The sequence below is a fragment of the Dromaius novaehollandiae genome, chromosome 16 (assembly GCF_036370855.1).
Source record: "Dromaius novaehollandiae isolate bDroNov1 chromosome 16, bDroNov1.hap1, whole genome shotgun sequence".
NCBI classification, from domain to species: Eukaryota; Metazoa; Chordata; class Aves; order Casuariiformes; family Dromaiidae; genus Dromaius; species Dromaius novaehollandiae.
Window position 1 is genome coordinate 5536797 of NC_088113.1, and position 15250 is coordinate 5552046.

General features: G+C 46.8%; 1 protein-coding gene across 1 annotated transcript; it reads right to left on the reverse strand.

Moving 5' to 3' along the window:
- Positions 1-3503: 3503 nt before the first annotated feature.
- On the reverse strand, positions 3504-14669 carry RAB5IF (RAB5 interacting factor). Its single transcript, XM_026100135.2, has 4 exons — positions 14432-14669; positions 12445-12548; positions 5999-6128; positions 3504-5338 (listed from the first exon to the last, which is right to left on the reverse strand). Exons 1-4 carry the CDS (start codon positions 14561-14563, stop codon positions 5297-5299), a joined length of 408 nt encoding a protein of 135 aa, XP_025955920.1. The 5' UTR covers positions 14564-14669; the 3' UTR covers positions 3504-5296.
- Positions 14670-15250: the final 581 nt, after the last annotated feature.

Sequence of the window (15250 nt, forward strand, 5' to 3'; positions counted from 1 at the left end):
GCCCACAGGAGTGGTTTCCTAGCTGGAGAAGGGGCCAGGAGGGTGGCAGTGACAGATCCGTCCTTCACAGCCAGAAAGGCTGGCCATATTTGGTAGACAACTCTCTGCGCTTGCTCCTTGGCTTGACCCCAGGTATTCTGGTGAGGAAGCTGCATTCCCACCCACCCCACAAATCAAGACACTGTCTGTGAAATGCACTGTGGTATTGTCACAGAACTGCCTGGTGTGTTATCTCTCGTAGCAGGCTTGTCCTTCAAACACGGACCTCTCGCTCAGGGCTGCATGGGAGATGAGAGCTGAACGGTGGTCCTCCCCACAGCAGAACAGGTTTCAAGGCGGTGTTTTCAGGGTGACGCCAGCCAGGTTCAAACCTGGCACAAGCAGACTTTGCCGCTGTGGACTCCACCACCATGAACATGTGTGCCAGGAGGGGCTGAGCCTGGCATGCCACGTGGCTGCTGGCCGGCATGGAGCCAGGCGGGTGCAGAGCCTGGGTTGGGGCCAGAGAACCAGGAAGGCCTGGGCCAAACCTGAGCTTTGAGTCTCATCAGCTCCGAGGCCCTGTGTGAGTCGCTCGACGTCCACAGTCCAAGAGCATTCACCTACCTCAAGACCAGCGTGTTATCCACTAGGTCCAACTTTGCATGTTGGGTTTTCAATGAAATCAAACGTTGCTGTTTCCAGCCTAGTGGTACAGCGGGCAGACAGGGTTTTGACACACAGTAAATGAGCTGAAACATTGTCTTTACCTGATGACATTTGGTGAAGACTTTTTGTTGAAATACATATGGGGGGGGACGACTATCTAACTATTTTTCACTGACATTTCTGAAATCAAAATGGCCAACGTTTCAACTTTCCATTTTTTCCGAACACTTCTTCCAAAAAATACCAGTAAAATAACCAGAAAAATGTAAGAGATTGTTTCATTCTGGGCCGAATAAAGTGCTTCAGGTTTGCAGAAATTACTTCCCCCTCCCCACCAGTGACAAAACAGGACTATTTCTCTTTCAGCTTGGCTCATGCCACTTGTTGGTTTGGCTGCCAAATCTGAAAAATTCATTCTTTGCCCTAGGTATCCTGGACATCTGTTGCTTTTGGAAACAGAGCATGTTGGGTGCTGGGCTTTTTGGCTCTGAGGAAGACATCCTATTTTCTCATCCTCCAATGAGCCAGTAAATGCCCTCTGCTCTTCCCAAGCTACAACTGTGTGAAAAACAGTGTTAACTAACTCAGTGCCCCTTAATGAAGGGAGATGTAAACCTACCTTTGCTGTGGCAGTGGCAAGGTTTTGTTCATCCACGCCAGCAGCCTGAGGGCATGCATGATGGGTGCTGCCAGTCATTAACTGAATACTCATGGGAGGATAATTTGGCTTTTGCAAGCCAATTTCAGCCTGCTCTATTTGCACATCTCTCCTGTCTACCCATCCCCAAGTTCCAGGGGGTCCCTTCCCCGTCACAGTGTCTCCCCCAAAGCCATGAGCTCTGTGCATGCTGCACCCTACTCCATTCATCTGATTCCTTTAAAAGACATCCTTGAAATTAAAGTCCCTTAAACGTGTGATCAGGAACACTGCTGACTCACAAGACCTCAGTGAACACCATCTCCAGTTGTTTGATTTATACATGATTCGACAGGGCTTGAAGGCACGGCTCTACTTCCCACTTCTTTAGTTTTCTAGATCCTTGCTTGCCTCGGACCAGTCCAGCTCTGGCCTCTACTGCTCTTGTGCTTTCTCATGTACCAAAACCAATTAGCTCTGTCACCTGTCTAGAGGTGAATCCCAGCAAGCTGAGAGTACAGCTTTTGCAAGCTTGGAAATTAAGCAGAGAAAATGCAGGGATGATGACACCTCCACAGGGTGGACAGAGGCCCTGAAGCCTCAGTGGTGTGCTCCCAATCTCAACAAGCACCACTTTAAGGACATCCCAAGTGCTGTTAAAGATAAGCAACACCAGCAGAACTCCCTTGCTGAACCAAAAATGCAGATGATACATTTACACCATGCTGCGTGCTCATCCACCACAGAATTGCAGAGCTACCCCACAGCTGGCACAGCTCTTCTAGCTGTGGTCTGACAACTATTATTGTCAAGACACAAGATGCAACTTCCTCTCACCAAGTCTTAGCACATATTTGCACCTACACCTCTGATTTTCCCTTTAACAACAAAAATAACTTGCTTTAAAGCTTTAATTTCATGCTTGAAGTCCAAAGGAGCCCAGGAGATCCCAAAAAGCTTCTCTGCCAATTCCATGCCAGAACACCTTTATTCCTCTCCTTGTGGTGAGATTAGGCTAGGGAATATCTTCCTTGCTCTCCCTCCTGCTGGGGACCTGCTGCTTTTTGCCAAGAGCCAAAGCACTGTTACTACCTGGTTGCACAGCTCAGTTCCCTAGCTCTGGAAAGGCCTTGTTCTCCCGGAGTCTGCTCCACAGTGGCACAGACTCCCATCACCCGTTGGTTTAGTTACCTGCCATTCAGAGAGAGAGCGCAAAGCAAGCATGTCCATTGCGCTAGTAGCAAAATTGCGAAGCAGAGGTGCTGCACAAACCGACTGCTCCCCCTCACTGCAACCCCTAAACCTGCCAGCTGCTACTCTTCTCTTTCCTCCCAGCATTCATCTTCATGCTCTCTCCTAGACACTCCCCCCAACAATCTCTAAAGTCTCTGCAAAAAGGCTCTTGTTTTTACAGTGTTCATCCTTGTAAGATGCTCAGCCCCACTCTGCAGGCTGCTGCATCCCCTTGGGCTTCTTAAAATAAGTCTCAGTTATGTGGGGACAGGTGCCATAGCTTCAGATCTCTTGAAGACCAGCAGTGGAGGAAGCTACTTCTAGCCATTGAGACACTCCATGAAACAGAAACCTTAAGAGGCTAAAAGCTTGCAATTGAGCAGCTGCAGTCACCAACTTTTTACCAGAAGACTTAGAGAGATCCAGAAGCCAATGTCTCTTCCTTGCCACATCACAGTCCTTTCAGCAGAGAATTCACTCAGGCTCTGCCTCAGCTTCCAGTCTGCAGAACTGTAGAGAACTGTAAAAAACAAGAAATTCAACTGGTAGTAAAGCAAAAAGGCAGGCAAACAACTCTCTCCAGCTCTGCTTTCTTTCACTCTGCATGTTTTACAACAGTGCTTGAAGTCCTGCTCTGGACCAGACTTGGGCATTCTGCAATGCAGCAGTGGGTCTGCCATGATTGCCAGTCACTGGGCACAGCAGGTGCTGAAAGAGCAGGAACAGCTCACATAGATGCAACACTTGGCATTCTTGCTTAATCACCAAAGCATGGACTTAAACATTAGCTACTACTACCACTAAAAATGCTTCTGTCCCCTTCTGAAAGGGTAGGAGTGAAGTCTGCAGCACGACGAGAGACCTGAGAATCCCAAAGAGCTGCTGGCGAAGACACGTACAAAAGGTCAAACTCTTAAAGGAATTTTTCAGCATTTTGCAGAACTTCAGAGGATACAGAAAAACAGAGGACAGAGAAACTGCACAGTGGTTATCCAGGTGATATTTATTAGAGCATTTCAAGTATACAATGATTTTACTGATGGCTGAGGACAGCAAAGAGGCAAACTGATGCCAGTAGCAAAGGGTGACCTAGAAATAGCAGGCTATATAATTCTCACGGAAAATTAATGCTTTCATCCGACAGAAGAGGAAGAAGATTGAATTGAAAAGTCGAGCAAGCTTGGGGTTGGAGAGGAACAAGTATAGAAGTTCCAGTTTGAGATAACTTACTTGGCAACTCACATGTAGCAGAAGCTGTCTGCTATTGCACTCTTCCATCAGCAGACCGAGGACCTAAGACAGCCAGCTGTTTTTTTCCACGCAGAACAGATAATCTTCCTTGATAAGGATGGAGGCCTGCATGGGTGGGTGTAGGGGGGTGATTCTGGAGCCTCGGCTCAGCACTTTGAGTGATTTAGATCCCCAGCTTTGCACACTCACATGTAAGAATCAGACTGTTAGACTTCCAGCAACAAGGAAGCAACATAGACTTTTAGCAAGAGTATTTAAAACTATCAAATCCTCACTATAAGGCAACTTTAGATAAAGACTCTTTGAGTGTGTGAGCTGTAGAAAAGCAAGGACTACACAGCAACTAGACTACGAGGTCCTCTGACAACAAGCAGATGGGACTGTGCGTGTTTCGCAGTAACAAATTCTGAAAGACATGTCTTTAAAAATATTTTAAAGGAGAGTTCCTCCGACTGATGCCCAAAAAGGGCATCACTAAGGAAGAACCGAGCTATTGAGTGATCAGCTCAAAAAAACCCTCTGATTTTTGAGGCCTTGTACTTTATTGAGTATGCCTGATTTCCAAGTCAGTAATTCTGTGTTTAAGATATCAGCTGCCTCATTCGTGTCTTAGGCTCCTGCATTTATCAACAAAGAGCATCTGAATACCATTGAATTCAACATCTTTAAAAAAAATTATTTTAGAATTTAAATGCTTAACCTTTAAAAGGATACCTCCAGAATGACTGTCCATTAGGACTACTGAACTCTGGGGTAAGCTCCAGCAAGTGAATAGTCAGGCTAGCAGAATGCAGTGGAGTTTCTAAGTCTCCTGAATACTGCTCTCAAGTTAAACATTCATTAACCAATTAATCATAATTATTTCCAACAAAGTTACTTAAAAACTGTCTTCATCAAAGACCATTTGAAAATTCTGGTGAGAAAGCAATTTGCAAGTAAAACAGAAAAACTATTAGAAATGGTGACAACAGTCTGTTTAATCAAGTCAGACCTGATCACTTCCAAACATGTTGAGGACAGCCACTGAACTCATACCCTGCATGCTGCAGTGCCATCCTTCCAAGTACCTTACAGCTGCTTTTCTTTTTTTTTTTTTTTTAAAAAAAAAAAAAAAAACTGTTTGTCTGAAGGACAACAATGGAAGACAAGTCAGGATTTAATGACAGATCTCAAACAGAGGGCATACACACATTAAATTATCAGATTCAACCTTCAGCATACAGAAGTTCGACACAGTTACTGGCTACAGTCACAGGAAGAGTTCGAAAGTTGAACAGTCTTGAACCACTTTTGAAAATTTCAATGGCTTTTTTAAAAGTTCCAATGAATAACGGGTATATAAAACTGAGATGGACTAGCTTCTCCAGCAGAACAGTTGGGGTTCTTCCAGGCTAATCAGACCACTGGTACAGAAGGGAGTTGATTTGACTTCCCCCACCTTCCCACCAGTCCACTAGAGACTATGATTTATTAAAACCTTCTTGATTTACTGAAGACTGATTTAACAGGCAAGGGCTGCCGACTGTGTCAATCATAGTGGATGGCAGTATAGAAGATTATCCAAACAACCTGTGGAGAGGAAAGGAAGCTGAGGTTATTCTGATACCTCTAGAGAGGCTTCAAACACTGAAAACAAACCTCATGCCTAGCTCTCAAGAGACACTGTCTCAGAGAGATGTTAGGATCACCATGCACCACAACCTGTGGCACTCAATTTGCTCAGTTTCCAGGGTAATTAACATCTCTGTACTAAAATTCTGTCAAAGTATCTATATTGTTTTAGAGGCACCACCAAATCAAGTCATGAGTGTATTCAGAGGCTTGGGGGAGGGAAGGTGAGTAAGGGAGAAAATGTAAAGACACTCAAACATGAGCTCAGTTTGGGTATAAATAGCTCTGCATGAAGCTCCACTAGAGTTGGGGAGCAGTGCATCTGTGACAGAGGATAGGAAGGCATAAAAGTTAAGTGGTGGATGCAAAAATATGTCTGCCTGTTCCTACCTCCTTCCCCACAGGGAAATGCCAGTCACTAATACTGTATTACTTCACAGCCAGTAGCCATCAGATATCAGGCTTCTCTTTGCTGATCAAGCCCATTTATTAGATTACGTTAACATCTCTCTCTTCTATCTACGTGACGGATCACCTGCTTTTCTTCCCAGGATTTTTACTGCAGAAAGTATACCAATCCAATTCACAAATCAACTTAAAGGGAACAAGAAGTATTACCAAAAAGAGTGCAAATGATGTCATGAATCCTTCCTTTGTCAACTCCCATGTTCCACCATATTCCTCCTCATCTATCTGCTGGAAGCTACTGAAGTAGAGGTACAGAACACCGGCATTGATCAGGCAGAATCTGGAAAAAAAAGAGATTATGAACTGTAATTTCCACAATAAGAGTGCAGGTATCCAATCTGCCACACAGCATCATAGCTGTGAATCACTTCTCCTCCTCAGCAGAGTGGAAGCAAAAAGGAACAGTATTTCTGCAACATTCCCCACGTTCCTCAGTGATCTCCTTAAAAGAGCACCTCCAGGTCAGCTTGATATAGCATACTAGGTTTGGGTGAAGTTCACCTTCCCCAGGCACAGCTTACTCCTATTAAAACTCAACAACAAGCAGTCAAAAGCTGGAAGCATTAGCAGCAGGATGTCTACAATTGCAAGGCTGATGCAGTATCAGCATCTTTCACATCACCTGGAAAGGGGCCCTGCAAGTTTTCATCTACTGCAGATGAGCACCACTTATTCTGCTCAACACAGAATCCAATTTGCTTGTGCACATTACTGGATTTTGAGGCTGCTAAAAGGGAAGACACTCCATGCTCAGTGTTAGACCCCCTGTGTTAGTGTCCTTTGACCAAATGCAGTGACTTGATAGAGCCCCTCAGAGCCACAGCACTGGGGTTCAACTTGAGGCAAGTCGCAGTGCTCTTTAGTCTGTGCCGTGCTCTCTAGTCTGTGCCAACAAAGGATATACGTGACCTCCTTTCTGTCCTCAGGCTGGTTTGGCCTTGCTCCCAACCCCAACTTAGGGCTGGGACAGTCTGCAAAGCAAAGAGTATGTTTCCTGGAAAGAAGTCTGTTTAAGAAGGGTGATGCTGCAAAAGACTCCCATATACGTAAGGTCACTGATTGGCAGCAAGTCGCAAACAGCAGCTCGAATGCGTAGCACAGTCAAAGAAACCAACCACGTACACTTTTAGAAGCTTTTAGTTTTTCTGTTGTACACCAAATCATTTTTATTTCCTATTAACATTCAGCACAGGAATTGACTCATGTGCCTGAAGGTGCCTTGTGAACTAATGGATGACTAAGTAAGAACAATGCTTCTCAACTATTCCATATCTATTACTGAGAGCATTTTAGATTTAACTGTTTGCACATAGCTATTCAGCCACTGCTGGAGGGTGATGTGTTTAGATCTCCATTTCTACAAGTTTCAAACTTCATTTTTTAGAGCATCAACAGATACAAGATTGGTAAGTTGAAGGGGGAGAATACATGATTGAAAAAGGAGAATGAGGAGGAGAAAAATGGAAAGAACGCTTAGGAAGTAAAGTATAAACCATTAGGAATGCAAAATGAATTGCTCGAGTCAAAACTCCAGCCCCAGACAACTGCAAAAGCTGAAGAGTGCAGGAGAAGGTTGCTGGAAGCCACTACGGTAGACCCAGTAAAAGTCCACCATGCCATGTATGACAATAATTGGGATAAGGATATCTGGGGTCTTTTGGAACCTGACCCCTCTCTCCTCAGGGCCAGATGATGAACTGGATGACTCACCCCACCCCTCTAGCCACCAGTAATCAAGACCAAACAACAGAGTGCACCAGTGGGGGCACAAAACCCACCTGCCCTTATAATGACTACTAGAATGTTTACTGCCTTCGAATTAAGAGATTTGGAGAGGAGATACCAAGCCAACCTAGGAAAAACACCTGTGGAATGGCTGGTGCAAATCTGGACAGCCAGAGCCATCTTACCCCAGACAAAGTCTGATCATTAGCATTAGGCCCAGGAATATTGTTAGATATTGCAGGGCCCAGTATCACAAGTCTATTATGGACTTCCACCATGGTCAGTAGGATATAAATTTCATCCGCAAAATAAAGTGTAAAAGGCATGTGGCCTTGGAACTCAGCAGCTACCCTACAAGCTGCCTTGCTGAAAACCACTATTTTAGTTGAATTGGAGGGACCAGTCCATGTTGCCCCAAGTGCTGGACAACTCCCCTCTGCAGAATTGAATCCCCGGACCATTATTTGTGAACCAGAACACCTCCATCCCACAGCAAAGGAAGCAGAGGTAGCATTGAAATCATTAGCTTTAGCCATTAAGACATGCTTAAATAGCAATACCTTCCAAGAGATCCCCCAACACAAGCTAGTAGATTTACACCACAAAAGATAAAAACCAAGGGAGAACACCAGCTAAAGGAAACATAGGGAAAAGAGCCAGCCTGTCTCTGTGCAAAAGGGGAAAGCAAAATGGAGAAACTGGGGAACACCCTCAGTCACTATAAAACATAAGAGGTTGTGGAAGATATGTTTAGACAAAGGGTTCTCTCCAAGACAGAGAAACAGGCTGCCACAGAATCACAGAATGGTTGAGGTTGGAAGGCACCTCTGGAGATCTAGTCCAAACCCCCTGCTCAAGCAGGGTCACCTAGAGCATGTTGCCCAGGACTCTGTCCAGACGGCTTCTGAATATCTCCAAGGATGGAGACTCCACAACCTCTCCAGGCAATTTGTTCCAGTGCTCAGTCACCCTCACAGTAAAGAAGTTTTTCTTCATGTTCAGACAGAACTCCTCGTGTTTTATTATGACTGGAGTTGAAAGTAGTGAGTGGTTTGAGTAATGTTTACCTCACACACACCACATCCAGATTGGTAATAGTAACAGGATTACACTGATGGTTTGCTACAAACCCAATGCCACAACAGATAGTCAAATAACTGATCGCATCTTAAAAATAAAATAGTACATGAATGATGTCTCAAGCATGGAGTCAAGTGGACTTTCCACTTACCCTACTGACCCCAGAGTAATGGTAGAGTAGAAAGATGGAACGGGTCCATTAAAAAGAACTCAAATGGCGTAACAGTGGCACCAACTGGGGAAGAAACTTATGGGAAGATGCACGAGCCTTAAACTCCCAGCAGAGACCTACTGGTAGTCTGCTATACAAAAGCTCTGAACAACCCTTGTGCTGAACCAATACCAGCAGGGTAACTTGGACACCTCAGTAGGCATCCTGGAGAGCAGGTAAGGAGTCAGCATTCATTGCTCAGAAAACGCTGGGTTACTTTGAAACGCTTTTGACAGAAAGGACTGTGTGAAACTGTAGGTACTATGGGAGTGGAATTAATTATTACTGAGGCTTGGATACCAAACAAAACCCAAGTCAGCTTGTTCCCTCCCCAGGGACTGCTGGCCTCCTGGACAAATGAATAGAAGCCATCGTTCAATCTGCCTACTACAGAAAGCATCCATACAGCAAGTATGCTAACTGTCATGTAGGGATGAAGTCTGCAGTGAAAACTACGGTCCAGCCTCAGAACTACAAATAGCATTATCCCATTTTGTTACTTGTTACACCATTAGTTTTGATGTTGCTGTGTCATCATCACGGAGTGTTAACAATACACGTGTGAATCTATTAGATGGCCTTGACTAGGGGTGGCAATGCCCACAAGGAACAGAACCATTAGGACTCATTATGGAGGTTTGTATGCCAATTAACCATCGAGCTCATGGCTCGTGCACTAAGATGAGCAACGTGCAGTTTAAAATTTCCCCAGTTTCCACTACCAATACTGCAATACCAGTAATAGCTGTCCAAGGACTTCCCCAGAAGTTTGTGAATTTCACCTCTGAAGCACATGAATTTCATGTTAAGATTTGGTGGAACAATGTTAATATTAGTAAAGTATATTCAAATTGCTCATAGTGGACAGTACCCATGTATGATCAGTGACGTAAGTCCCATTGGAAAACCCACGCAATTAGGGACATTTCCACCAGATTTGGAGCCGATGGATTAGGAATAGGAGGGTTGAATTCCACGGACTTAGATATCATTAAAGCATCTAGGCTAGGACAATTAAGCAAACAAGCTAGAATTGGTCAGACTATGGATAGTAAAGGGAACAGATACAACCACTAGCATCCTGACTATTAGCCTAAGCCCTTGGGAAAAGCTCCAAGAGATTCTGAAGGGGATGTATGCTGATGTTCACAATTTTGCTTCTAATACCAGCAGTGCCATTGCTTGTGTTACCATGCAACCTTTTGGCATAAACGAATGCAAACAATATGCCAATTGCATCCATAGTGGAAATCCTGCTGTGTTAGGGACCTTATTATCATTTTTGTGTCAGAAATGTAAAACTTGTTTTACCGAAATTGTATACTCGGGGGTAGGAAGCAGGAGCAGTCTGTAAAGTGGATCCATTCATTACTGCACCATACAAACCAATTTACCAGTACACCCCACTCCCTGTTATTGCAGCTAATAGAATAGAGGCTCCAGTTCAAGGAAGCAAACGCATGCATAACAAAAGGTAATCTATCTAATTGATGCTCATGGATGTGAACAATGGAGAAACCATGAGTTGTACTGCCCCAAACGTTTAGTAATAAGACCCTTATCTGAGTAATCTAACCTCCAGTACCTGCTATTTAGACTCAGTGTATGTTAATCACACCGCTGTACTTAAGAGAAAACCAGGTTGTACATACGTTGTTTCCTCTTTGTGATGCCCTGTGGAATGACAGGAATAAAACAATCAGTCCTGCGTGAGAATGCCAGTGCAACATCAGCACTAGAAACCTGCAGAAGACTTTATAGGAATCATAAACCTAATCTCACATCAATGCTGGTGAAATACTGGCCTATGACTTGGACGGCACTCTTAAGACTGATATGAAACACAGGATATTCTCAGATTGGAGAACTGAAAACTTTAATCACCACATATGAAAAAGCTATTGCTTATCATCCATTATCAGCACAAATCATCAGTTATTACCTAATAATAAAGGGTAAAGCTACGCTTGAACAAAAGTGCTCACATCTTTCCCCTACCTTCAAGCCCTGCGAGACAAGAGGAGCAACAGTACCTCCACTGACCAACGTACTGAGTTTGCTAGACGTTTGGTCTATACCACGAGGTGGACCGTGGCTGCTCACTCAACTCCCAGTCAAACTTTGGGCCTAATACTTGGCTCATGCTAAGGCCTGACGTGTGCTGGGAACACCAGATACCCAAGGACAGAAAAGAACAGGGTCTGCTAACCTTGCACAGTTACTTGCAAAACTGCTAGTTCCCAAGAAGACCAAAACTCTTAGAATAAGCAAGCTCTGGCCTAGTAACTGAAATGATCAACAGGACCTACACAGACCAAACTTCCAGGGTGGAAGGTACAAATACATCAGCTTACCCACGGAAGCAGATCCACCAGCAGCCAGTCTGCTGAGAATCTCATGCTTCCTGGTGTGATTCAGGGAACACCCATGTCGTGACAGAGGAGGAAGGCTGAGCACTCTCACCATTGGCTAACTGTTTTGCTCATGAGCACACAAATTAACAGATTAGTAAATTAATGAATTAGGCTAACCTATAGGAGAGGGACTTCTACCTAATGAGCTCATGAAGTAATGTCTGATTTGCACAGTACATTGACCTTTAAGTTTGAAAGCCAAACAAACCAAGGCACAGGTGAATCATGACACTAAGATTGTGAGCTGTTGGTAAGGAGACCTTGACTAGGCAAAGACATCTGCAAACAGAGACTCCCCAGAGCATACAGAGCATCTTCCCACCGCCAAAGGTCAGAGAGAAGAGCCATGCTTTCCCACGAGCCCCATCTCTGCTGTCCCTCCACAGGCCCACAGGTTTGGCCCCTGCCACACATAAGCTGTCACTCCATAACTTAGAACACTCACTGCAGCTTTCAGACACCTGGTGGGAGGTGACATGAATCCCATGATTCTGTGGGGATCCGAGAGGTGGATGCGTATGCAGTCTTCTAGGCCTTGCCTTTCCCCCACATCATGGCTTGAAAGAACAATAACTTCAGCAAGCTGGCAGAGCTGCAGAAGCTCTGCAACCAAGGATGCCACTTTGCCTGTTTGTTACTTACCCTCTTTGATGTCTTGAAGAAAGCTTTTCTTTTTAAAGAGAAGCTGCCCTCTCTTGTATACTAATACAACCTCCTCTCCAAGGAGGGCTCCCGACTCAAAGATAAGGTCTACCTCGCCTTTCCCTGTGTGTATCCTTACTTCCTCAAAGACTCTACTAGGCACCATACTCATAGACCCTATTCACACAGGCAGGAACAACCTACTTCACAAGTTAATCAAACCTTTTATTCCTTTCTTCCACCCCTTCCCCCTTTAATAAAATAAAAATAATAATAATAATAATAATAATAATAATAATAATAATAATAAAAGCATTAGTCAGGTCAAAGGGGTAGGAAGAGGCTGATTTGTATGAAAGACAGTTCATGACAAGTAACAGTCTGGAATGCAATGCTGGATTTCAGAAGCACAGCAGAAAGACATTGCATTTGGCCAGTCCACTGTTTATAATGCAACTTTAAAACAGACAAGAAAAAAATAAATGTGGGAAAATACAAAAAATAGAGAAGGAAATAAACCTTACATTGCTATTCCCACGAATCCCTTCAGTGGAACTACTCCCCAGATGATTCCCAAAATAACTGCAATGATCTGCCGGAACCAGTAGATCACATCTAAAAACTCGTCCTGGGGAGACAAAGCACAAAAAACATTTTGGCATTTACTGCATTTTCTTTTTTTAAAGGCATCATACACTTAACAAGTGATAAGTAACACTCTGAGCACTTTTTTTAAAGTTATATTAAGCTATTGTATTCAGAGCAGACAAAAGAAGCTTATGACATCATGTACCTTGGACATTTCTGTTCTCAAATTAAATACCCAGCTTTGTCCTTTGATGGGCTAACTGCAGGAAAAAACAAGTATGTAGTCCCTTTGATGAATAAAGATTCAATTCCATAAAAACTCATTGGAACAAAGCATAAATTATATTCTTTAAACTTAAACTATGTTCATATATATATATATTATACTTTTAAGACTGTTATAGCCACCTTTCGTGCTCCTCTACCCAAAAATGAGTGCTGCCAGTAGCCAGTGCTCATGCGAACTCCATACTGTCTTCGGCTTACTACAACTGCATCTTCTTTCACAGCAACAGTGCAGTGGTCATTCCTGTTCTCCCACAGAGCAACTGCAAACATTGCAGCTGGATCTTGCTGACTCATGCTTTAAATAAAATTCATTTTTGCTCCTTTCTCTAACATTCCCAAAGGCAGGATTGCCCAGGTATGGTCCAGCCCATCATACGCTGCTACCTGCCTGCCCCCCTCCAACTTTGAATACTTCATCCTGTTCCTGCCAGATTTGTTCAAGAAGCATGAATTCAAGTACACAGTATTCCTACAAGTTCTGTGAACAACAGCAGAAAAGAATTCAGTCAGTCCTCTTAGCACTTGCAGACTTTGACTTGCACATTCTCCCCAAAAGTCTATGGAAGACAAACACTTGTGCATACTCAGAAGATTTACTGCTGTTGCAAACATTTAGAAACACTGTCAAAACATACAAGTTTAGCATATACATAGATTTTTGTAGAAACCAGATCTTTTTCTGCACACGAGCTGGACTAGCTAAGGGGACAGTAAAGCACACCAGAGATGGCTGGACAACTGCTATGGGTTTTTTTGTTTTTTGGTTTTTTTTAGGAATGTAAAGATGCCGTGACATTGTAACGGACAAAGTCTCACAAGCTTGTTCTTGTTGCTACCCTTTTCTTTCAGATGCAACGCGGGTCTACACAGTTTTGCTCAGCTGGCAATTCCTTATTCCTGCAATGCTCTGAAAGTCGGTTTCCTTCACCTTTTAGGCTAGTCTCTGTGTCAGCACAACTGCACCCTAACTCATCTGGGACAGCCTGAAGCCTGGGGCCAGCCCAGCCATATGCCCGGGGCCACGGGAGGCACCCGGGCCCAGGCAAGCAGGCTGTAGTTTCTCCCATTGTGGCACAGCAGCACTAGCCACACTCCGCTCAGGGGCAAGCAGTCTCCCCCAGCACTGCCAAGCCAGAGCAGCCCAGCCCACTTCCCCAGCTGAGGCAGGCCTGAAGGCACGATGAGGGGCAAAAGCAGAGAGCACCCCAAGCTCCAGGGTGGCTCCGCCTGCCACTGGCGCCCCAACAAGCATCTACGCCCTCCTCAGTAATGCCACCCCAGGAAAGACCCCGCCGGGTCCTGCCCCTGGTCACGCCACCCGGGAGGAACGTGCAGGGTCCCCGTCCCCCCAGTCACGCCACCCCAGGAAGGAAGCCTGCACCCGGTCCTGCCACCCAGGGGCCACTCGCCTTCCCCCCGGGCCCCCACTCGCCTGGTCACACCACCCCGGGCACCCACCCTCCCTGCCGGTAACACTCCCCAGCGTCCCCGACCCCCTCCCCGCTGACGCCACGCCATGCCGCGGCCCCCTTCCTCCCGCTCCGGGCACCCCACGCCGGGGCCCCGCCCGCCCCGCGGCAGGCCCTGCCCACAGGCGCGCGGTGCCGGGGGGGCGCTCGGCGCCGCCGCCCCCACCTTGTCCTGCCAGGCCGAGTCGCTGCGCAGCGCCTTGCTCCACACGGAGCCGCGCAGCGCCGCACCGCCGTTGGCCACCGCGTGCTGCTGCGCGTGCGGCGGCGGCTCCTCCCTGCGCCGCGCGCCGCTCATCCTCCCGCGCGCCGCCAGCCGCCCCGCGCCCCAGCCCGCCGCCGACACTGGCCAGGAGGCGGCCGCTCCAGCGCGTCATCCGCAGGCGCCCGCGGCCCGCCAATCGCGGCGCGGCCTCCCCTCGCACGTGACGACACCACCCCGCCCTCTCCCACTACGGACCGCGAGCGGGACCACTCTGAAACGCGCTGCTCGCTGGGGCTCGGGGCGGCTTAGGCGGCATGGGCGGAGTCCGGGTGCGGCGACGCATGTGGGGGTGGCCCCCCTCACACCGCCGTCCTGCACGGCCCCCCCGGCTCCACGGACCCCCATGGCCCCCACGGACCCCCTCACACCGCTGTGCTGCACGGCCCCCCATGGCCTCCACGGCCCCCCCCTCACACCGCTGCGCTGCATGGCCCCCATGGCCCCACAGTCCCATCTCACACTGCCGCGCTGCACGGCCCCCATGGCCCCCCCTCACACCGCTGTGCTGCACAGCCCCCATGGCCTCCACAGTCCCATCTCACACCGCCGCGCTGCACGGCCCCCACGGCCCCCCTCACACCGCTGTGCTGCACAGCCCCCATGGCCTCCACAGTCCCACCTCACACCACCGTCCTGCATGGCCCCCCATGGCCTCCACGGCCCCCCTCACACCGCCATCCTGCACGGCCCCCCATGGCCTCCACAGTCCCCCATGGCCCC